This window comes from Eutrigla gurnardus (genome assembly GCF_963514095.1).
Source record: "Eutrigla gurnardus genome assembly, chromosome: 14".
Classification (NCBI taxonomy): Eukaryota; Metazoa; Chordata; class Actinopteri; order Perciformes; family Triglidae; genus Eutrigla; species Eutrigla gurnardus.
In genome coordinates, this window is record NC_139937.1 from 6,883,134 (window position 1) to 6,906,197 (window position 23,064).

Genomic DNA, 23,064 nt, shown 5'->3' on the forward strand with positions numbered 1-23,064 from the left:
AAAAATGGAAGAAGTATGCCATAACTGCTAACCTACCAAGACATGGCCGTCCACCTAAACTGACAGACTGAGCGAGGAGAGCACTGGTGAGAGAAGCTGCCAAGAGGCCCATATTCACTCTGGAGGAGTTGCAGAAATCCACAGCTCAGGTGGGAGAATCTATCCACAGGACAACTATAAGTTGTGTACTCCACAAATCTGGCCTTTATGGAAGAGTAGCAAGAAGAAAGCCATTGTTGAAAAACAGACATAAGAAGTCCCGCCACAAGCCATGTTGGGGACACAGCAAACATGTGGAAGAAGTTGCTCTGGTCAGACGAGACCAAAGTTGAACTTTTTGGCCTGAATGCAAAGCGCTATGTGTGGCGGAAAAGTAACACTGCTTATCACCCTGGACACACCATCCCCACTGTGAAACATGGTGGTGGCAGCCTCATGCTGTGGGGATGCTTTTCTTCAGCAGGGACAGGGAAGCTGGTCAGAGTTGATGGGAGGATGGATGGAGCTAAATACAGGGCAATCCTGGAAGAAAACCTGTTGGAGGCTGCAAAAGACTTGAGACTGGGAAGGAGATTCACCTTCCAGCAAGACAATGACCCTAAACATACAGCCAGAGCTACAATGGAATTGTTTAGATCAAAGAATATTCATGTGTTAGAATGGCCCAGTCAAAGTCCAGACCTAAATCCAATTGAGAATCTCTGCAAGACTTGAAAGTTTCTGTTCACAGATGCTCTCCATCCAATCTGGTTGAGCTTGAGCTATTTTGCAAAGAAGAATGGGCAAAAAATTCAGTCTCTAGATGTGCAAAGCTGGTAGAGACATACCCCAAAAGACTTGCAGCTGTAATTGCAGCGAAAGGTGGCTCTACAAAGTATTGACACAGGGGGGATGAATACAAATGCACACCACACTTTTCAGATTTTTATTTGCTTAAATTTTTTGTAAACCATGTATCATTTCGTTCCACTTCACAATTATGTGTTACTTTGTGTTGGTCTATCACATAAAATCTCAATAAAATACATTTAAGTTTGTGGTTGTAGAGTGACAAAATGTGAAAAAGTTCAAGGGGTATGAATACTTTTTCAAGGCACTGTAAACTCAGACAGGACGCTGTTTAGTTTCCTAGTGTGTCTGGGACTTCCACAACATGTACAAAGCAGTAATAGTGTTTATTTCATTCATGAATGATTAAACATTATCCATGTAAATGCATCGGGTGTCGGTCGGATTTCTCTCTCAGCCTTGTCTCTGTTATGTGCAATGCCACAGACTGTCCAGGCGCTGCATTTCCAAGTTCTGCCTTTTGCCCTCCGTAAACAATACGGAATAAAAATAATCGTTTTTCGACATTTGTGAATCGATTCAGAATCGTCCACGTCCGAATCGCGATTAATCTAAGAATCAATTTTTTCCCCCACCCCTAGTAGTAACGGTACAGATACAGACAGTATACACATAAGCCACAGGCCACACAGTATACATGAAAGTGCAATGCACACATACACACTGCCCAGACCCTCCCTCACCTACTGTATTATACCATGGGTCATGATCAATAGTACAATTGCACAGTTTGTTTGGTCCTGGGGACATTTAGCATCTTAATTTACAGGTCTCTCTTGTAAATGAGACCCTGGGTCTCAATGAGATTTTACCTGTATAAATAAAGGTTAATAAAAAAAAAAAATTGAGGTGGGCACAAATTAATTCCTAAAACGGTACAGCCTGCAAGTGGGGACTCAGAATACCAGCTTCTACCATCTGGTAGACACTTCAGTGTGTAGAATATGTGTCTGGTCAGACAAGATTTTCTCAGCTTGTCTGAGCACAGACTGCTCGTAGATTTAAACAAGTATTTGCTACCAATTGTGGTCCATTTATCCTCCTCCTCGAACTTCTTCCCATTTATTAAAAACATTTGCACACAGTGGGCCTGAGGATTTTTGCAATATGTTTATTAAAGCGAGAGTAAAGAGTCATATGATGGTGGATAAGCTCTCGCTGCTTTGTTGCTAGTGTCTGTGGTCGGGGACCAACAGTCCCACATCAGCCCACTGTGTCTGTGGTGATCAGGCACAATTTTAGTAGTGAGTAGGCCCTATGATTTTCGCAATGCGGATACACTTACATATTTATGCACATGTGCATGGTCTCTGAATGACAAGGAATTATATTTAGAACTACTAGACTGTTTCTTCAGTAAATATCTTAATTTTGATTCATCAACCACATGATTAGACACCATATGATGAAAAAAATCCTCTAAAATTGTAAAACAGAATTTAGAAAAAATAAAACAGAAAACACAAAATTTGGGAAAAAATGAACAGAATCTGGAAAAATTGTGTGAGCCATTAATTTTGACAAGAGCATTGAACAGCAATTGAAAGATTCTCACCATATGCAATCACAAGTTTGGTTGTGGTTGGATTATCAAGATTTGTAATCGAAGATAACATGGGTGATATAGCTTAACGCATTTAACAGACACAAGCCTTGATTTCTGTCTTGTTAAGCGAAATAGCTACCGATGCCATTTTATATCTTGTAAAAACAAAATGCAAAACAATAGTAATAATAAAAATTGCATTTCTTTTTCTTTTACAGACGGCCAGGATTGATGTCTTGAAAGTTTTAGATGTCAGCAGACGGTTTACACCAGGTACCAATGCTTTTTTAATATTGGTTGAGTTTGTAAGTTTGTTCTTTGTCTTTCAGAAATGCTTGTTTCAAAGTAAAATACATATGAAACATGAAACCTGTCTGAACAGCTGAATTGGTTAGTATACAGACATAAGTTTACCTACAGACAGACTTGCATAATTGGTCTAAAATGTGCTGTGCTATACAATAGTAGAAAGTGCAGTGTCTGTATTTATGAATGAAAAATTCAATACAAAGACACACTTGTTAATAGGACAAATCCAAAATATTAGGTCTCTGCTGTCAATAGTTTTCTCATGAAACATCATTGAATGAAGAGTAGTTTAGACGGTTTTTGGCATCATACTCTGAAAAGCCATTTTTAAACAGCAATATCTGGAAAACTATTTCACCTGTGGCCTTCAAATTTTCTACAGAGTATATCTGTTACTAAAAGCCTCCAGACATGGAATATCAATGTGGCTGAGCTCCCATTTTTGCAGATAAAAAACTTCTATCACTTCTTCCTCTATCTCTGGTGTTAGCTTAAACATTCTACAAAATGTTTTTTCTGAGATGATTAGTTTCACAGATATTAAGGCTCAAAAATGGAAGTAAACACATCTTTGCCCAACTTCAGAGCCATATTCCAAAAAAACTGACAACAAGTATTGAAAGATCAAATTCTTGTTAAAATCATATTTAAAAAATGGGGAGGGTGTTTTGCCTCAGTTTGTCGCAGTGATTTTTTTAAAATCCTGATATTGGTGGGGTCTTTGTGGCCGTTTTTAACCGTAAACATCACAGCAGGGCAATTCAATTGTGTTTTTTTACCATTTACCAAATACTTACATGTGACTAAATGCTACTGATAAATTTAGCCTTACGAAAACATTAAAATGTAGCACAGTTGTAGTTACACAGGCAATAAGTCCTTGGATGTGAATTGAACATGCTGAAAGCAGCTTTTAATGTCTTAAACCATGAACAAACATAGCATAATGTTGAAGACTATACTTTAAGACACAACCAAATCAAATAATAATCTTAATTTGAGCATAAAGATTTTGCATTACAGTACAAAAGTCTTCAAAGTTTTATATTGAATAACAGTTTGTCTTAGATTTTAACAAGAATATGATCTTTAAAATAAAGTAAGTTTGGACCTGATACTTGTCAGTTTTTTGGAATATGACTCTGAAGTTGGGCAAAGATGTGTTTACTTCCATTTTTGAGCCTTAATATCTGTGAAACTAATCATCTGAGAGAAACCATATTTTGTAGAATGTTTAAGCTAACACCAAAGATAGAAGCAGAAGTGATAGAAGTCTTTTATCTGCAAAAATGGGAGCTCCGCCACTCTTCAAATGTACTACTTTATTTCAAAAAGCCTGATTTTAAGTACTAGGTTATCATTGATCTACACCCCTGATATTTCATGTCTAGAGGCTATTAGTAACAGATAAACACTGTACAAATTTTGAAGGCCACAGGTGAGATAGTTTTCCAGATATTGCTGTTTAAAAATGGCTTTTCAGAGCATGATGCCAAAAACCGTCTAAACTACCCTTCATTCAATGATGTTTCATGAGAAAACTATTGACAGTAGAGACCTAATATTTTGGATTTGTCCTAGTAACAAGTGTGTCTTTGTACTTTAATTTTTTCAGGACATTCTGAGATGGTCAGGTGGGAGGCATTTGATGAAATGACACGGAATGACCTGAATGCATTTATTGGACAATATATTATTGGACAACTCAAGGCGCTTCACACTAAATTCAGTCTCTTACCCGTTCACATATTCATACACTGATGGCAGAGGAGCCGCCTGCGCATCAGGATCTAAGTCATTTGTAGGCATTCACACACTGATGGCGCAGCATTCAGTATCTTGCCCAAAGACACTTTCGAACCGCCAATCTTCTGATTGAAGGACGACTCGTTCTACCTCTGAGCCACAGCCGCCCCATAGTGAGCCTATATAGCAGCAACCCAATTTTTGTTGTTCAGGCCTGGCCTAGCCCCCACTAGAGTTTAGATTCTCTGCCCGAGCCTGACCCTAGCCCAATATTTCCCGCCACTATCCTTTCCCGGCCGGGCCTTTGATCAAGTTTGTGTTCGTTTGTTTTTGTTTTTTTTAATCATTGCTCTATTTGCCTAATCTGAGTAGGAGGCTAGGCCATAAACATTAAATATTATTGGCTATATGTTTAGCAGAGTAGGCGTAACAAATGTGTACAAAGTTACACAAAGTTAAAAAAAGACGCTACACAGTGCGCATGCATCATTCATTATGGTTCTGCTCTGTGCAGCTAAATCAAAGAATAAAGGAGTTACGCTAAAGTGCAACATGGAGCTTGGAGACAAAGGATAAATGAAATTTAAATAATGAAAATGGAGATGCCTAATACACTTTTGTAATTTATTGAGTAGGCTACATACAAATTCACATAGTCCTAAAAGACAAAGACTTAATTGTCTGAAATCTGAAAGAAGGTCATACATGCTGTGATTGGCACGTGTGCAACCCAATAGTGGAGTACTGTGTTATTTTAATGATACGTTGTTTTAAAATTGCAGTAGGGCTATCCTAATCGCAGCAGCACTAACATAGCCTATAACATTTTTTTTATATTTTGTGGCTGAGTAGTGGTGCAGCCGCACCCCCACTTCCCATGGATATGCACCAACAACAGCCTATGCATGCATTAAAAATAATTGTCGAGTTGAGCTCGGGCTCTTAATCACAGTTAATGTGTTGGGCCGGGCTCGGACAGAACGTGCTTGGGTAGGATCGGGCTTGATTTTCTGGGCCCGATCTAAGCTCTAGCCCTCAGCCCTCAATCCAGACCTTGCTATGGGAGGAGAACCCCGGTTGCCCAGGTCCTTAAATAACTCTTGAAAATATTCACAATAATAATAATATTATTAATCAATATATATATATATATATTCTACAGGTTTCCACTCATATGTAAAACATCATCCTGGACAGTCCCAGTCCCTCTGTGTCCAAGAAAAGGTCAGAATTTTCTTTTTCTTTTTTTAAGTATTGCATTTTTTAAAATATGACTGTTTGTAATTCTTTCCTTCTTTATGTTTTCAGGATTGGGCAAAATAAGCCATAGCTTCCCATCTTTGCAGAGAATGGCTCATGGGTGGGATTCATACTTCAATAACCTTCCACATCTATCATCAGATCCAAGCACTTTGAGAAGGACATCAGAGTCGGAGGGAAGTCTTTCCCAGCATATAGAGAACTTCATTGGAAATAATGACTTCCCCGGAACAGTGGCTTCGCATGAAGCCCCTGCAACAAACTCAAACTTCAACACAAACTATTTCTCAAATTCCAGTATGGAAAATCCCAGTTCAGATTGTCTTTATCAAAGCTACTGCAATGAAACGCCATGGCAAGCTGATGGAGATCAAATGGTAAACTTGCCAAGATGTGGAAATAGTGAAATCTCAGATTTTGCCACAGATGCGTTGTCAACATCACAATCTTTTCCTTCAGCTTTTGCAACAGATTTACAAGAACTTAAGCAAGATTGTGGAGTGCTAGCTACATCACTTCTTGAGGACTACTCGGATGTCAGTAGCTGCTCTGATGCAGATATGGGTGAAACAAGGCCCTCTTGCAAATTCATCGACAGTAATTCAGTTCCAAATCCTAAATCTGATGTTGCTACAAAACCCAGCTCACCAGAATGGCTTTTCACTGATACTGGAAATATGATGGCTCCAAATGAGACTATGTGCACTGATGTGTCAGAGAGTAATTTCATTTTGCCTAGTAAATCTAATGTGATCGAAGAAGAAAACATAGTTGAATGTGTACAAGACGAGATGGAAAGTCCAGAAAAAACTGTCAAATCTTATATAGGACAAAATAAGTCCCCTGCCATTTCTAACAAGGCAACAACTACAAGGAGCAAGACTGTAGTGGATGGAAATCATTGTGGTGGGTGTCCAGGTCAGAAACAAAAGGAGGATGTGGAGAGGAATCTCACAGAAAGAAAAAATCCAAACATATCGACGTGTGGCCATGAAAACTTGACTGATGATGGAATACAATGGGCGGATGGCAATGAGGAACAGCAGATTGCTGCAACTCTTCAAGATACCATGACTACATTGGATCATCAGCATGAGCACTCGGAGGAAAATGTCCTAAAAGAGGAAATTATGGAATCATTCGACAAAGAAAATGATAACCTCAGCTCCACTGATGGTCACGGTGGAAATATAAGCGAGGATGAGCAGGACAAAAGGAAAAGAAAAGACTGTTCAGAATGTTCATTAGAAAAACAGACATACGATGAGCAGACATCCCCAAATCCCAACTCCTGTGATGGCCACGGTCAAAATATGGAAACCAACTGTCAGCAGACAGCATTTGAGTTATGTACCTCTCAATCTTCACGTCCACAGGGTATCGAGGTGTCTGAGTCTAAAGACGCCACTCATGAACTGGGGGAATGCACAAGTACCTTGAAAAGTAACAGTCTTGATTTTGAATCCTGTTTACAATTATCTGAGCCCCAGTCTGACGACAGTGTCACTCAAGACAAGATTTTCCAGAGCCCTGCTGGGATGAGTGACGGCCATTTCAGTAATGATGGTGACAAGAATGAGCAAAGTGTTGCAAGTCATTCAGCATCTTGCTTACAGCCAATTTGCTCCAGCACAGATGTAAAGAAAGAAAGGCGACAGAAAGAATGCACAAGTTCACCGGAGAAGAAAACCACAACCTCTACAGAACCAGATAGTAGTGACCCTGCTTTGACAGGTGACAATAAAGAGAACGGGCATTCCAATGGTTTAGAATCATGTTCACAGTCAAACACCTCAAGCACAGACTTAAATACCAGTCTAGGGAAGGAATGGACAAGTCCAGCAGAGAATACAAATTCAACCTCTACTCCAGATGACAAACGGACACTGCATCAAAGTCCAGTGGCTCTAAAACCAGGGAGTCTTAATGGAGATGTTGCTGGAAACTCAACAGCGTCGTTTGAAGAGTCAGACACATCTGCAGAGGAACTGCCGATGCTTGGCGTACTCTATGGTGAACCACTGTCAAGAGAAGATTCTTCATGTGATGCAGATGAAACAAAAATCGGCGTAAGTCACATTGAAGACACTTTTGTAGCCAGACTTGCCAGCAACAGCATGGACTGTTCAGAAGGACAAGCATCTCGCCAGTCCTCCATACAAATGAGAAAACGTCTGCAGCCTGTTGTAATATTGAAGACCTCAGAGCCAGTAAATGGAACAAGTAGCTCTTATCAATGCGCGATTTGCCAACACACGACCCATAATGTAGATCATCTAATTGAACATCACCATTGTTGCCATTCAGAGCCCAGTTTCCATTTTTGCAAGAGATGTAATCTGTACCTGATGAAAGAGCAAACGGAAAAACACGTGTGTTGTGTAATCAAAGATAGCCCTCAGCTCTTTTCTGGTTCCAGCCTACCGAAGAAAAGAAAAATCCACAAAACTCGTGGCCACAGGTGCATAAGGTGTGGACTCGTATTTTCAAAACTAATTCATTATGTGAAGCATATACGATCTCACACTGGCAAAACACCCTATAAGTGCAATGGATGTGGAACGTATTTTGCACAGTCTAGTAGCCTGGGAAGACACGTGCGTGTACCTGGAAGATGTAAGGGGGCAAACCATCCAGTTACAAATGCTGATGCCGTTATCAAAGAAACTAATACACCACAAAAAAAGGACCTTGTACAGAACAAACTGTATCCAAATCTACCCGAATGTTACGTAAAGCTTGTTGACGTCTCCAAAATGAATCCGTGTAGTTTATGTGGTAGAACCTTCTCAACTGCAGACAAGGCCAAAAAGCACTTCTACAATGTACACAAGGGAAAGAGAGGTTCATCAATTCATTGCACAACAAAACACAGTGGTGAAAAAACTGTGAAAGTGGGGAATGAGACCATGGGAAATTACAAATGTCCTATCTGTCCACGGCTTTTCAAGTACTCGTTCAACAGGGCTCGCCATTTGCGTGACTGTGTCAGAAATTCAATACATGATGAGAAGGACAAAGTTTCTGGTAAATATCAGTGCCCCTTATGCCACTTAACCTTCACATTGGCAAACAACCGATATAGACATATTAAAACATCTTGCCTCAAAGAATGTATTAATCGGCTTGCAAAAGAGACGGCACGATCAAGGGAACTGGATCATCAGAAGAAAACAAAGGAAATTGAGCAGAAAACACAGTCAAATAAAATCGAACAGAAAAAACAGCCTAAGGAAATTGAACAGAAAAAACAAACACCCCCAGCTCTAACAGCCCCCAGCCCCGTACCATGTTACAAATGCAATCTTTGTCCAGCAGTTTTTTGTCATGCTTCAGGAAAGTACCGCCATATGAAGAAACATGAGCTCTTTAATCTCACTGGCAAAATGTTCAGGTACAGGAATTCAGTTTTCTCTACCATACCTAAGCCAGCAACTTTAAGTTGTACCGAGGCTGAAGAGCAGAAGGATAATTCAAAATCAACTGAAGCAACTGGCAGCCTTGCCCTGAGCTGTCATTTTTGTGGAAAATGTTTCAACACACCCGAATCACTGAAGAACCATGCGCGTGGTCACAGAGGTGCAAAACCGTACCGCTGTCTGGAATGTGGAAAGGTGTTCAAGAAACGCGCCTATCTGATTGGTCATAAAAGCATTCACCAGAGGAGGATACAGTGCACTGTCTGCAGAAAGATTCTTCCAACTATTGGAGAACTGATTCAGCACAGAAGCTCCCATCTTAAAAGAGGAATGCTTAGTTGCCCAGACTGTAATCAGCAGTTCCAGTATCCTGCACATCTCCTTCGGCATCTGAAGACCCACAAAAATAAAGAAAAAAAGACAGGTCAGCTTCAAGAGAGACCACCATTAAAACCACAACAGTCCTTGGAGTCTGTGAAAGAGAAAAGTGGACCAAAGCAGCTACAGTGCTTCTTATGCAAAGAGGTATTTAATGATGCCCAAGTACTGAGAAAACATTCTCTCACGCACATATCTGGGTCCTCGTCAAACCAGTGTCCATTTTGCAAACATAATTTCAGCAATCGCCGATATTTGCTGCGCCACATGATCAAACATACCGGAGACAAACCTTTTTCCTGCACTAACTGTGGAAGACAGTTTTACCGGTACTTGTACCTTAAACTTCACAGTGAGAAGTGTTTGCCTGCAGAAACCAGACGTCATGTCACACCGGAGTCCGACAGTAAGCCAAAGAGGCCACATCAGTGTTCCTATTGTTCACGGACGTTTTGTAAGAAAATTCGCCTGAAAGATCATCATCGTGGCCACAAGGCAAACACCCTCCTTCGTTGCTCAAAATGTGGGCAGTACTATGGATTTACAAAGGTAAAGCAACATCAGAAGAACTGCATGGGGACTACAGAGCTCAACACTGGCTTATCAACTCCAAATGGCGACGTCTGTAAAAGCACTTCACAGATTAGCCAAAATGTCAGTATAATGCCTTTAAAGTCCAATGCAACTGACATGCTTCGCTTTAAATGCCCTCACTGTACAAAGAGGTTCAGGTACAGATCCTTACTCTTGAGACATCTTATTACACATACCGGTGTGCAACCCTATCCATGTATGCATTGTGGACACAGATTTCGAAATCGGACGATGTGTTTGCAGCATGAAGCTTACTGTGATGGTGTTTACAGCCAGGAATGTCGGTCAAAAGCTAAAGATACTGCTGCAACTCAATTGTCAAGTGTGCCTACTCTCAAAGAGGCAGCACAAAAGCCCAAAGCAGAAGGTGAAGCTGAGTTCAAGTGCAAATTCTGTACCAAGTCGTTCACAAAATCACGAAGCCTGAGACGTCACATTTTGACACACAATGAAGTGAAGCCATATCGGTGTAAAGCGTGCGACAGCTGCTTTTCAAGGTATGATCATCTGAAAGTACATCAGACTCGCTGTAGAGGGAAAAAAACAAGATTAGAAGTCTGTATTCCCAAGATCAGTTTGGACGATATTGGCAAGGGTTGGCAATATAATGTTGGTCTCCTGGCAGCTGCTCGGAAGCAGGAGACATTTGTGTGCAAAGTCTGTGCAAGGAGCTTTGTAACACAGTCTAAACTTTCGCGACATATCACCATGTTCCATACTACAAAACTATTCAAGTGCATGCGCTGTGGCTCGTCATTTGCTCATGAAAAATCTTTGAAAAAGCATCGGAAGATGAAGAAGTGCAGGAAGCCCTCAAACCAAACAAATGCTTCTCTACTAGTGGAAACTACCCCACCAACAGAAAATGTGACAACCCCACTTAAAGCGATGAGAAGTAGAATTATACAGCATATCCAGCCTTATTTGAATAAAAATTACAGATACACATGTAGTTATTGCCCCCGTGCTTTTCAAAACACCTGGCAATTGGGAGTCCACACCCGTCTGCACACAGGAGAGCGTCCATATGGTTGTGATGATTGTGGTCAGAGATTTATTAGGAAGGATTATGTCAAGCGTCATGCCGCAAAGTGCAGCAACAAAAGATGCGTTGTAACACCAGTATTATCAAAGTCCACAGTCTTCCAAAGTCAAGAGTCAACCTCAAAAAGCCCACCAAAAGGCTTTTCTTGTGCATACTGTAGTTCCCGTTTCTTGCTGTTTTCACAGCTTCAAGAGCATTTTTTAAATGCACACAAGCTGGAAACGAAGGTTCCAATGTCCACTGCTCCTCTACAACACCATCTGTCAAATATACCAAACATCAAAGAAGAGCCTTTGGATGAAAGTTGGGAAAAACAGCTTAGTGATGGTGGTAATGTAATCTGCAAACTAGATACAACGCGTGAGGTCCCCATTCCATTTTCCTGCCCAGAGTGCAATATGTCCTTTACCAATAAAGCAGGACTAACTGGTCATCTGCGTGTACATACAATGAAGCTTCCTTATAATTGTAAAATATGCAAGAGGGGTTTCTGGAATAAAAGTCTTCTCCGTAATCACAACAGGAAATGTAGATTTAAGCGCATTTCAGAAAGATGTACAACCCAACAGTTGGAAGCCCCTTTGAAAGCAGAGATTGATTTTGTGCTGAATGACTCTGTTCTAGTGTTTAAAGAAGCCTCCAAATCAAGTGGCACTGGTGTTTTGCAGACCAACTTCTCCTGCAAAGATGGCTTAATGGACAAATCCCCAGAAAGTTCAGAGGAAGATCAGCTGGAGGGCGGTGCAAGTAAAGAGAAAAAAGCTGTGCAGTACCAATGTTCAGAATGTGATCAGAGTTTCACAGATGGTTTAATGCTCATTAGTCACCTTGAAGACCATGGAAGAGAGGAACAAGCCATGAAGCGTAACGCATGTTTTAAGTGTGGGCAGGAGTTTGCGAGTCAAGGAAATCTAGCAAGACACCTGAAGATACATGAAACTGGCGGGAAATACCCTTGCCCTGACTGTTCCAAGGTTGTTAATAGCTTATCTGATCTTGAAATCCACAGAACATGTCATGACCCAAATAGGCCTTTCACTTGCAAACTGTGTAATCAGGGGTTTTGGAAAAGACCAGCTTTGTGTAATCATTACAGAGAAGAGCATCCAGATGATGTATTCACTTGTCGTTTCTGTAACAAGGCCTATTCAGTCAAAAAGTCACTGACAAGACATTATAGAAGATGGCATCAACAAGAGCAGAGGGATCTTGTGAGAACTTTGCAGGAAAAGATCAGCGCTCAACAACAATCCAACAGTCAAATTAGTACAACTGGTGAAAGCAATGAGGACGAAAATACCGGCACTGAGGACAGCGACTCAGACTCTGCACCTTACTTCCCATGCCACGTGTGTGGTAAGACATTTCCAACATCGGAAGCTCTTGAGGACCATCAGCGGTGTCACCTGGGTGAAAAACCACATGAATGTGCAGAATGTGGTCGATGTTTTTTCCAGGCATCCCAGTTGCAGCAACACCAACGCATGCACAAGTCTGAATTTCAGTGTCAGGCTTGCGGCAGGGGTTTTGTCTCACTCTTTGCGCTGCGTAAACACAAGCATACTCATGGAAAGAGCCGACCATACCGTTGTTCCAAGTGTGACTTCAGTTTCACAGGACCCTTGCAGTTGGCAGAACACATGTCTACCCACCGTGAAGAGAACTTCCCATGTGATATATGCAATCTTGTGTTTCCCTCCAAGAGTGGTAGAGCTGAGCATCGGAAATGCCACTCTCAGTCAGGTGACCAGCCCCCATCTTCAGTTTTAAGGGAAAAACGTGAGAAGTCTGCTTCCCTTTCTGAAAGCTCATCAGTATCCCCCAAAGAATTTAAATATCGCTGTGGTGTTTGTGGTGAGCGTTTTAGAGACCCAGAGGAGCTCTCAGAGCATGGTTGTGTGGCAGTCGAAGAGCGGCCATACTCTTGTTTAGACTGTGATAAACATTTTCTGCATGCATCTCACCTGAAAAAGCACCAGACAACCCACCAACAATCCCAGTTGGATTGTGAATATCCATGCAATCAATGCAAAAATAGTTTTTCCAACCCTCAACACTTCCTCTTCCATCTGAAGAGCCATGGTGATACTGAAGCAGAAATTAAACGCAACACTGAAAGTACAGATGTAGGTCTATCACAAGGTTTCATATGTCCAGTTTGCCATCAGCACTTTGCCAGTGCAACTGAGTTGATTCGTCATTTTCCCATGCATGCTGATGCTACCTATGAATGCAAAGTTTGTAAAATGACATTTCTCTCTAGAAGTAATCTTGAAGAACACAAATGCAGTCATGTGACATCAGGTGCAGAATTTAAATGCACAGAGTGTGGCAAGACCTTTTTGAGTAGAGATGCTTTCTGCCAGCATCATTGTTCCCATCAACAGCATGCCACAATGGAGGCTGAATACTCAAATCCGTCAGCTAAGATATCCTCCCCAACTTATTATCAAGCAGCAGGAGAGGAGGAGGAGATCGACGTTACCGGAGAGGACTTGTACAATTGCCCGGTTTGCTCAATGCAGTTCTCCTCAAAGAGTGGTCTTTTAGAGCATCAAAATAAACAGCACCGAGTTGAGAAGCGTTTCAAATGTGAGCTTTGTGGAAAAACATTTGCCAGGAGCCGGTACCTCAAAGAGCATGTGCGACGGCATCGTCAGAAAAACGGGGCTCAGCCGGCCGAAAGCAAGATCAAATGCACCCAGTGTGGCACCGAATTCAGCACAGCACAAGATCTGTCATTGCATATGAGATTGCACGCTGAAAAAGAAGTTGGAGTGTTCCGCTGCGATATGTGCTACAAGTCATTCAGCAAATGGTCTCAACTGAAGCACCACCAAGAAAGTCATGTCGGCCAAGTTGTGTATGAATGCACAGAATGTGACAAAGCCTTTGCTTTTCCTCACCTACTGGAGGAACATCAAAAGACTCATGATGGGTCCTCTCAGTAATGGTTGTTGCATAACATCTACCTTATCTTCTCTTTGAATAACTTGCAAAAGTAACTTGAAATTCTTTTCATGCCTTACATCTGATTGTGTACCTGTTTTTTTTTTCACAATTTAGATATTTTTGGCCCTTACATACTGACAAAAGATCTTGGCTGAAGCCTCTATAACAGAGCATCTTCTTATGTGTTTCTATTTACATTGTATATATTTTCTTGATCAAATGTGAGATTTGTAAACACTAAATTAGCCACATAGTTTCTTGACATTGATTGTAAATCTCTGACAAAATTGTGTAAAGCTGTTTTAACATTCTGTGATGAATACAAACGCATGCTGGGAGAAGATGTTAATGAAAAGTCTTGTATAAAGGCATTTTTTTATCAAACATTATTGTTTTTGATGTTTGACATTTCTTTTGAAGTAGTTTTTAGTCTGGTTTGTTGACAATGTGTAAGATAGACTTCAAACTGATCATTTTAATCAATTGGTATTTTCTATGTTCTATGAATAATTTTGTAATTTTCAGTTCAACATTTCCCTGTATTTGAAATCGTTATTTTTTGCTAGTTTGCAAATTTATTGTACATGCATTTGAATTACATTCTAATTGAATATTCTTCTTTGCAACACGAAGATGTTACTTTCTTAAGAAATTTGTCTTGATGCATTCAACTAAGAAGTAAAAGCAACTAGAAAATCTATTTATGAGTCTCCCGTTCTTTGTCTTTCAGTGTATTTTAGCAGAGGCAGAAGGGAAACTTGTCATGAAAAGCCACACTTTTTTCCAGCAACCCAAATTAGAGCTGTCGACACCCCAGAACACCACATTTATGTACTCAATATGGGGAATTTTGTCCTGATTTGAATCAAGCAGAAGTCTTTGGCTCTTCTGTGAGGAGTTTGCATGTTGGTCCGTTGACTGAAGGTTCCTCCTCAGTCTCAAGACATGTAGGTTTGGGTAAATTTATGATTGTTTTTCTGCCTTCCTTCTCTCCAACATACTATATTTAATGTAGTAGCCTTTTGTTTCTTCTATCCAATTTAAATGGTAAATGGACAGGTCTGCATTCATATAGTACTTTTCTCGTCTTCCTATCACTGATGGAAGACACTACCATACAAGGTGCCACTTGCCCACCAGGATCTGATCCAACACATTCATGCACATTCTCAGACTGATGCCTTGTTTGCCATTTGAACTTAGATTTAATGGTGGAATTGCCTAGTCATGGTCTATTTTGCGATTTCGTTAAAAACATAACATTCAATAAAATTTGCTGCATGTTAACACTGCTAAAAGTAAAGTAGGTCATCCTAAACATATCAGGTAATGATCATTTTACAATAAATTAAGAATCAAATCTAAATATTCACATATTTGACTGGTGAAAACACTGCTTAAGTTGGGATGGGTGCTCCAGACTGAAGCACGAAGCAGGTTAGTTTCAGACCATTAAGCTTTTTTTATTAACCCTATTCTTCGACCAGGAAATATAGTAGTGTCTGACTTTAAAGGAAAACCACCGCTTTGAAAAGGTTTTGTTAATGGACTGAGAATTATTTCAGGAGTACACCAGAGGTGCTGCATAACCTTAGCATTATGAAATAGTTTGCTTGGACACCATATCATTTTTTACTTTTAATCTTAAAAGTATATTGTGAATCATTCCCAATGATGTCGACCCTGCGACTAAATTTTATACCGATGTTTGCAGTTTTCTGTGTAATTTACTTTGATGGGGCCAGGTCTATTTGTTGATTTGAGGCTAGCAAGTTGTCTTCAGTGATTCAACCAATACATTATTCACCAAAATGTTCCTTTATAAAGAGAAGTTTATTGGTTGGACATTGTCCTGCATGACATCACACCATCAAGGATGCAAGTGCCTTACTGAAAATACCTGGCAGCAATATAGACCTTAACCTGAAAACTCATATTGTCTGCCAGATCTGAGGAATCTTGGTGAAGCTTATAAATACAGGTCATGTTCAGCCTGGCTGTGGTGCGGTGAGTTAGTGGAAGTCCTGTTGCCAATATCAGAGCACAAATTCTTAGGAAAGTGACTCATGAAGCGAAACAAGTTCTGTGACATACCAGATCCACAGCCAGAGAGAGAGAGCAGCCAGAAATGTCAGTGTTATTTCATCCCAGAATCACTTGCTGTATTTGAGTGGTTGAGGAAGGTGGGGAAGCAATGTGAAGCAGTAAGTGCCGGTTTGCAATAGGAAGAACTTTGACTTGAATCATATTTGCACAGAAGCCGACTGTTCCCCCAAGATGTAGCTGGAGATAATGTAATTACTGGATCTGGCTGAACCTATTTTACACCTGGCTGTGTCTGACCGTACCACATTTTAAGATGTGATGGTCATGCTACAGAATATTAACAACCATGAACCACACAGTATATTCCAACCCCTTCATAGCTCTCCAATCAGCCAGAAGAGGACTTTTAGTCACAAGGCTTCAGTGACAGTGACAGATGTAATGTTAAGTCATTCAGTCACCTCCCTACCCAGTCCTGAGAGGAATTGGACGATCTCTATCCATTGTTATATATACGTATATACTGTTATGTTACATTATATTATATTATGTGTCAAAATAAGCTCATGGGTTTTTAAAAAAAGACATCGAGATAAAAATGAAAGTCAAAAATTAAGTCAAATTTGTGCGTTATTGAAGTTACACATGATAGAACTTTATCTTCTGGGTTCCAGGGACAGAGGACTTCACGTCAAGTGCAATTTCAACTGTGGCCGCAGCGCACCGCGGCGCAGCCATGGCGCACCGCCTACACCAAAGCGCACCGCCCAGCGCTTTTACTGAGCGTAGCCAAGGTGGAATGCGCATGCGCTGTTTAAACCTCCTGGGTCTTTCCGTTCTGCGCCTGCCGCAGCTGCAGCTCTCGGCTCCGGCCGCTTCCTCCTGGCACGGTATCACATTTGTTCTCCATAGATCCGAGCAGAGCCGCGTATCCTCTGCGTGCACAGATGTCTGCGGGGCCGTTTCGTCTCCTCCCGGCCGGTCATTTTGAGGAATAACGCTGATGCTCCCGAAGGTGGTGAGTAGGCTACGTGATTAAAAAAAAACATGGTTGGACATTGTGCAGAAGCTGCTCCATATATGATGGCAGCTAACGTTAGCTTGTGAGCGTTAGTTATTCTTTCTCCGGCCTACCGCGGGAACGTGGCCGGCCACCTCCCCCTGCTTAGCTTTCACTAGCAAACCCTTGTGAGATATTTGTAAAAGACCTTGAGGTGATGTGTGGTAGACTCGGATGCCAAGCTAGCAAACGGAGCAGGTGACTCGTGTTCAAGTGAGGAGCTCATTAACCTAATAGTATTACTTGTAAAAAACGAAATAACGTAGTAGTAGAAGATGATTTGTGTAAAACAACACCGCTATATTCATTAGCAATGTGGTAAGCATTAGCAAGCTATCTTAGCTCGAGATTGCCAATATTCCATAGGTGACTGTATTTTCTGTTGTTTCTCTGGACAACGGTGTTGTGTTCATGTCCACCTTGTGTTTGGCGGCTTGTGGTTTGGCAGTCTTTCATTTGCCATGTCAGATATAACGACCCTCAAACAAGGTTCTCCTCCCCGTTCACGTCAACTTCAAATCAAAGATTGGTTTAGCTTAATGCTATGCTCTTGTTTTCTGCACGTTTTATTTATGTGTGTCTAAAGAGGGTGAGGTCCAAACATGCCCCAAAATGAATCGCATCTTCAAGAAGAGCAAAACGAATGATTAATATAGGAATTATAAAAAAAAAACCCAATAGAAAAACATTTAAGTGTAAGCATGTAAATGTTGTAAAGTAGGAATACAATATGTATGAGAACTACATTACATAAATCTGACATAATTAATGGTGACTCTGAAGACAATATTCTTGAAACATTCACATTTTACACATTTTTACATGGAAGTCTAGTTTCCTTTATGTCCACACTTGATGGCCAGTTCAACAACACAGTCGTGGTTTAGCATGGCTCAGAGGCAAATTCCTTTTAGCACAGGTCTGCATCATTTTTCCAGCTGTGAGGATAGTGGAAATACATCTGGTGATGGGGAGGAAAGCCTGCTATACAAAGCTGGTGGAAATTTTGCCAAAATCTACAGCTGTGGGATGTGATCCCATCTCTGCAGTAAGACCTGGTGGTTTTACGGACATGGGCCGCGAGGTCTCTGTCTCTTCATGTTGCTATACAGGGCATCTCTCAGTTCCACTGTGGAGTTGGATGCGGACCGAGGAAGCGCTGGCTAAGCAAGGCCCGTTCTTATATTTTCAGACCTACACTTTAGGGTTCTTTAAAAGGGGCCTGATGAGGGATGGTTCCAGCTGGACCATGTTTCCTTAAACCCTACCAAACAATATTTTATAGGAATGGCAAATTGGAATATCTCATTAGGCAAACTATACTGATGATCTTTATAGTTTAATACAAATTGAAACATTTTTGTGACTTGTTGACTTTAATATGACTAGTTTTCTCATGCGTGCATTTCTATTCACCATCAATGAATGAAAAAATGCATTTTGGTGTATGCAGGTATGCCAGTAGAATGACTATAAGGAATTATGGTTAAAATGTATTTTTTCAAACAATGTTGAAATTATCATTGTGTGTCCATTTTCACTTTGTGACATAATTTTTGTATATGTTGTGTGTTATTTACAGGCGACTTCATTGCATGACCCCAACACCTGGATCACCTTGTATGTTTGGCTGCCATGATGCTCGGGTTACAGGGAAGTACTTCATCCCCCAAAGTGTATCGTTGTGTGGCTTGTTCAGCCACCTTCACCGGATTGGCCTCCTTGCTAGTACATCAGGCAACTCATGCTAGTGCACTCTCCAAGGTCCCTGCTGCAACACAGCCTGACATCAGTCCACGCGCAACACTGTTTTCAAGTATGGACTCATCCACTGAGCACCCTAATCCACAGACACTCCCGCCTGACTGTCCTTCACCATCTTTTTTTATTTGTGACTGTGGAGAGGAGTTCCAGGACTTCAGTCTTATGCTTGAGCATAAGCAGTCACATGTCTCTCAACCACAGCTGCTGCAACCTCTGGATGGTAATAGTGTTCTCTCTAGTGGAACAGGGTGTGATGACATCTTTCCTTCCCAGCATGTATCATTCATTCCATCTGTAACTCAGCCAGGTCTGGTCCTTAGTTGCCCCTCTACCTCAAGGTTTCCAGCTGTTGAACTACCCACATTAACAGACCATAAAGCAGATGGAGGCCTTGAGGATAGTGTCGCCATGGTAACCACTCCTCAAGGCCAGTGTACACCCTCTCGAGATCAGAGTGAGAATCGACTTGACAACATGTCAGCCACAGCAGAGCAAATACCAGAGACTGTTGAGGACATGCGTTTTCAGGACAAAACAAATTCTATTCCCACCAGGGAAAGGGGTAAGAATTTACCCGGAAATAATTCCCTAATGAAGTTGCTGGCATCAGCTTACATGAATCGTTTTCAACATCCTCTGTCCCTGGATCAAAATGATGACAAGGTTACCCCTAAAAAAGAAGTCGTCCCAGTTGATATAACACCAGTTGCAAAAACAGAGGCATCCCAGATAAATGATCTCTCAATTGCACAGTTGAGGCGGCTGCTTGCAAAACCTGGTATAAAGACGAAAGCTCCATCCATCAGCAGAATTCTTGAGTGCAGTAAGAAGAGAGTTGTCTCTCTGACTAAGACTTTCTCGCCTGTTGTCGTTCTAGAAACCCGTCAAAAGCTCATGGCTCCAGGCTGTAATGGCACATATGGGAGATATCAATGTGGCCGCTGTCGAAGGGTCTTTCAAAACTTGGACAAACTGACTGAGCATCATTTCTTGCACAAAAAAGAGAGGATTAAATGTTGTCGTCGCTGCAAACAGCTTATCATCGGACGCCTTCCTTTACCTGACAGTCATGTATGCCCTCAGTTAGGAAAAAAGAGCATAGAGCCCAGCCCTTTTAAAAACAAGTTACCGTTTGGCCAAAAATTAGTACCATTCCATAGTCTCAACAATTCAAAAAAAGTTTTCTTTTGTCCATTGTGCAAGCACAGCTATGCACGGAGGTGGAACCTCAAAATGCACAAGTGCCAGGGCCCAAGGTCAGCCCCCTCTCTGCGGGCAACTCCCTCCATTCACAAAATACCAGAATTGAGATCAAATAGTGAAGGTAAAACTGATGCAGGGTTTAAGGCTGGATCTCACCTCAACAGGAGTGTTGCCGTGGGCACTGAAATCACCGGTCATATCAAAGTAGAGGTGACCTCTCCAAATTCAGAGCAGTCCACAGTTTCACAGTTGGCTTGGACTCATCCCGCAAAAAGCTTCTCACCATTCTGCTCTAAATCTTCCATGATGGAAGAACACAAGGATGCCTCTCAATGTGGGATTTCACTCCAACAAGGAGAAGAAAACAGTAGCTGGGACACAGCAGTAGTTGATAGTGAAGACAGTGATGAAGGGGAGTGGACAATGCCCTTGGATGATGAAATGGAGGTGCTTTGCTCTCAAAAGGAAGTTGGTAATGACAGAGAGCTGAAGAGGTCTGCAGAGACAGTGCCCTCTAGCTTGCGCTATTTTGTCAGCGATGGTGTAAAACGCTATCCTTGTAACAGGTGCCAGAAAACCTACAGTAGGCCGTCTACTTTGAGGCGACATCTACGGCTGTGTGGATTTAGGTCACGTGGACCTGGGACTGTAACACAGAGTGGTGGTCCGGGTGCCACTCCATTAACCGCCAATAATATCAAACCAATGTTTGCTTGTTTTGTCTGTGGGAAGAACTTTAACCGCAAAGATAACATGATGGTTCACAGAAAAAGATGCCAGTTGCAACGAACAATGACAGATGGTGGACAGGTGAATAGAGGGACTGTGCAACAGAGTATGTCGGGCAATGCAACAGACAGTCAAACCGAGGGGGATGATGGAGGCAACTGGGGCATCATGTCACTGCCCTCGGTACTTCCAAGGAGGGTGACGTGTGAGTGTGGGGTTGGCTTTACATCTCCAAGGCTTCTCCTGGAGCATCTGCAGAAGCATGCGCAGGAATCCTACACATGCCCGACTTGTGGAGAGACTGTTAATTCCTGGGCCGACTATGAAGTTCATCTGCAGATCCACATGCATCCTCACCGCCAGCTGCTGAAGGGACTACAACCACCACGATTACAGCCTTTATTACTTAGATTTCAGCAACAGCCGCCTCAGCCTCAGCAGCAGCCGCCTCAGCCTCAGCAGCCTCCTCAGCCTCAGTCAGTGCGTCAGCCTCCACAGAAGCAACTGCGCACCGGGCAGGTTCTAAATCCAACAAAGAAACAGCAGCGGATTGTATGTACTCGATGTGGTAACACTTTCTCCACTCGTTGTTCCCTTCGCAGGCATCTATCCTGGAATCGATGCAAAGGTGCACGGGCTACAAATCCCTCAAACCCACCTAAAACGTATCACTGTTCCCACTGCAACTCTGACTTCCCAAACACAATCAGTCTCATGTTTCACCAGAGGAGTGGGGCTTGCAAGCCTGTCATCAAGCCTGTGCGTTGTCCCGTTTGTCTTCGCTGGTTTGGCACTGTGGACGGTTTGCAGAAACACCTGCTGACTCACAAACAGTCAGAATCATATCGCTGTGATGTCTGTCAAGGTACATATCCAAACTTGAAATCACTTAAAAACCACCGCAGGAGGATTCATCGCATTATGGCTGGAGACACCAAGTCAGTAACACAAGAACAGCTGACTTCATAATAGGGTTGTCACGATACTAAAATTTTCAACTCGATACCGATACTCAGGAAAATATTCGATACTCGATACCATTTTCGATACCACAAGGATGAAAAAAAGACCCCAAAATTTAAAAGAAATATTTTTATTAACAAAAAAAATGCAAAAATAACAAGTTAGTCAAGAGGTAGTGCAAAAAATAAATAAATAAAATAAACAATAACAATTGGAACAATATTTTGAGGTTGTAAATATTAGGCAAGCCTGATAAAAACTAAATTTTGATACTTTTGAAAATGAGTATCGTATCCGGATACAACATTTTAGTATCGATACTTTTTTGAGTTTCGATACTTTTGACAACCCTACTTCATAATGATGCATACATTTTTCTGAAGAAAAAAGTAGCCAAAATGGAAGTGGTGCATTTAAGAACAGACCACATTATATTATAACTCACTCCTTCCATATGTGCCAATTGTATTTTATTTGTTTTTTTCTTGTGACATTGTAAAGCCACATGATTGTTTTTACAACCTTAAAAGCAACTCGGTATGTCATAGTAGCTCGCCACTGTAATAAAAAATGGTTTACTGTACATTTTTTGTTCTATCAAGTCGCTTTTATTACGTAGCTTCACTAGCCTGTAAGTGTTCCTTAGTATTTGGTAATTAAACCTTTATCAGAGCGTTTGTGATGTAGCTGCTTCTTGTACCTGGTTTTAATAAACACCAGTGTGTGAAACATTTTTGTTGTATCATTCCATGATGTAAAAGCAAGCCATCTTCAAAACAAGCCAGTCAAGTGTTGAATAACTTATATCAAATTATGTTTTTATTATGTACTGGTTTTTACTTATCTAAATAACTAATAATATGGCTTTCTGAGACGGACATTTTCCTTTCATACAAATGTCTCATTCAAAAGAAAATTGTATACTTAATGTGCAAGAACGTGAACGCCCAGCCCAAAAAATTGCAGATCTGTTTGCTTCCCTATTAAATGACCCATTGGGGATAACAGTGTTGAATAAGTCATTTGATATGTTCACAAGAGTTTTTAATGGGCAGTTGCTTCCAGACAGATTCAATTTAGAAGTGCTTTTCATAAATTCATGGTGTGCATTTTAGAGTGAATTGGATACACCTATGTTCAGTAGGCAACAGCTCTGGGACCAAAAAATTCCAGGCTTTGTTTCGTCTGGTTTGTGCTTGTC

At 41.3% G+C, this 23,064-nt stretch overlaps 2 protein-coding genes across 2 annotated transcripts in view; both read left to right on the top strand.

Annotated features, from left to right (window-relative positions):
- Nucleotides 1-14,798, top strand: part of znf1035 (zinc finger protein 1035) — a 28,290-nt gene extending 13,492 nt beyond the window's left edge. The window contains exons 2-4 of the mRNA XM_084026916.1: nt 2,614-2,668; nt 5,613-5,674; nt 5,759-14,798. Coding sequence (XP_083883042.1) covers nt 5,800-14,097 — 8,298 coding nt within the window. The 5' untranslated portion in view covers nt 2,614-2,668; nt 5,613-5,674; nt 5,759-5,799 and the 3' untranslated portion in view covers nt 14,098-14,798. The remainder of the gene's footprint in view (nt 1-2,613; nt 2,669-5,612; nt 5,675-5,758) is intronic.
- Nucleotides 14,799-16,988: 2,190 nt separating this feature from the next.
- On the top strand, nt 16,989-22,594 carry LOC311024496 (uncharacterized protein). Its single transcript, XM_084026925.1, has 3 exons — nt 16,989-17,162; nt 18,787-21,860; nt 22,216-22,594. The coding sequence occupies exons 2-3, from the start codon at nt 18,840-18,842 to the stop codon at nt 22,222-22,224; spliced, it is 3,030 nt and encodes a 1,009-aa protein (XP_083883051.1). The 5' UTR covers nt 16,989-17,162; nt 18,787-18,839; the 3' UTR covers nt 22,225-22,594.
- Nucleotides 22,595-23,064: the final 470 nt, after the last annotated feature.

What these genes read in the sequence shown, in the direction of transcription:
- LOC311024496 (XM_084026925.1), top strand. Translation starts at nt 18,840, where the DNA reads ATGATGCTCGGGTTACAGGGAAGTACTTCATCCCCCAAAGTGTATCGT.